The sequence below is a fragment of the Alligator sinensis genome, unplaced genomic scaffold (assembly GCF_000455745.1).
Source record: "Alligator sinensis unplaced genomic scaffold, ASM45574v1 scaffold1170_1, whole genome shotgun sequence".
Lineage (NCBI taxonomy): Eukaryota > Metazoa > Chordata > Crocodylia > Alligatoridae > Alligator > Alligator sinensis.
In genome coordinates, this window is record NW_005842859.1 from 472890 (window position 1) to 473817 (window position 928).

General features: G+C 71.2%; 1 protein-coding gene across 1 annotated transcript in view; it reads right to left on the reverse strand.

Moving 5' to 3' along the window:
* Positions 1-103: 103 nt before the first annotated feature.
* DBN1 (drebrin 1) overlaps positions 104-928 on the reverse strand; it is a 6117-nt gene continuing 5292 nt past the window's right edge. Inside the window, 2 exon segments of the mRNA XM_025191770.1 lie at positions 104-472; positions 736-928. The exon segment at positions 736-928 is cut by the window's right edge and continues 445 nt beyond it. Coding sequence (XP_025047555.1) covers positions 167-472; positions 736-928 — 499 coding nt within the window. The 3' untranslated portion in view covers positions 104-166.

Sequence of the window (928 nt, forward strand, 5' to 3'; positions counted from 1 at the left end):
AGTAGGGGCACTGGCTTTGGCTTGCGGTCTCTTGAGTACATTTAACCCGCCCTGGGTGCAGCAGGACACCAAGGCCCTGGTGCCCCAGCTGCAGCGGGGGTAGGGCTGGGACTCTCCGCGCCTGGGGCACTGGGGCCGGGAGCCTGCCTGGGGCTGTGGTGCAGCTTTAGGAGCAGGTCAGACCAGGACGTGTCTGCGGGGTTTGGACAGGGCTGCGGTTGCCTTGAGCAGCGGCTGGGCAGGGTGAGACCCCCGGGGGGCCTGCCCGCCCGGCTGGGACCGAGCGCTCACTGCAGCCCTCCGCCAGGGCTCTGTGCCGGGCCCTGCCGCCCTGCCCCGGGGGCTGCCGTGGGGGTGCCCTGGGCTCACCTGGCGGCTTGTTGTAGAACACGGGGGGCGGCGCCTTTGCCGACGGCTCGTCAGCCTGGGTCACGTCGTCGTCCTGCGACTGGCTGAAGTAGCCCTCGCTAGCCTGGGGGGGAGGCGCCATCAGGGGCAGCCGCACGAGGATGTGGCCAGATGTGCACCCGTGTCCCTCGCTCCCAGGCACCTGGAGGCCCCACCCCCATCCACCTGGGCTTTGTGCCCCACAGGCCACCATCCGCTGCCTGGACCCAGGGCCTGCCATGCCAGGCTTTGCCCAGCGGGCGAGGGCCAGGCTGGGCCCCTTGGCACATGCTGGCGGCTTGGGAGGGCCTGGCGCACTGGTGCCCTGGGCCCCTGCGCCCTGCTCACCTGCGTGCTCTCCTTCAGGGCCATGTCCCCGTTGGTCATGAGCTCGGGCAGGGGGTCGGGGCGCCCACCCGCAGCCTCCTGCAGCGCGTGCTGGTAGCTGAGCGTCATGGGGTGCGTCCCCTCCAGTGCGACCATGCTGGGCAGCTCCTCATCCTGCTCCGCATCGCAGAAGGTGGCCGGTGGCTCCGGCAGC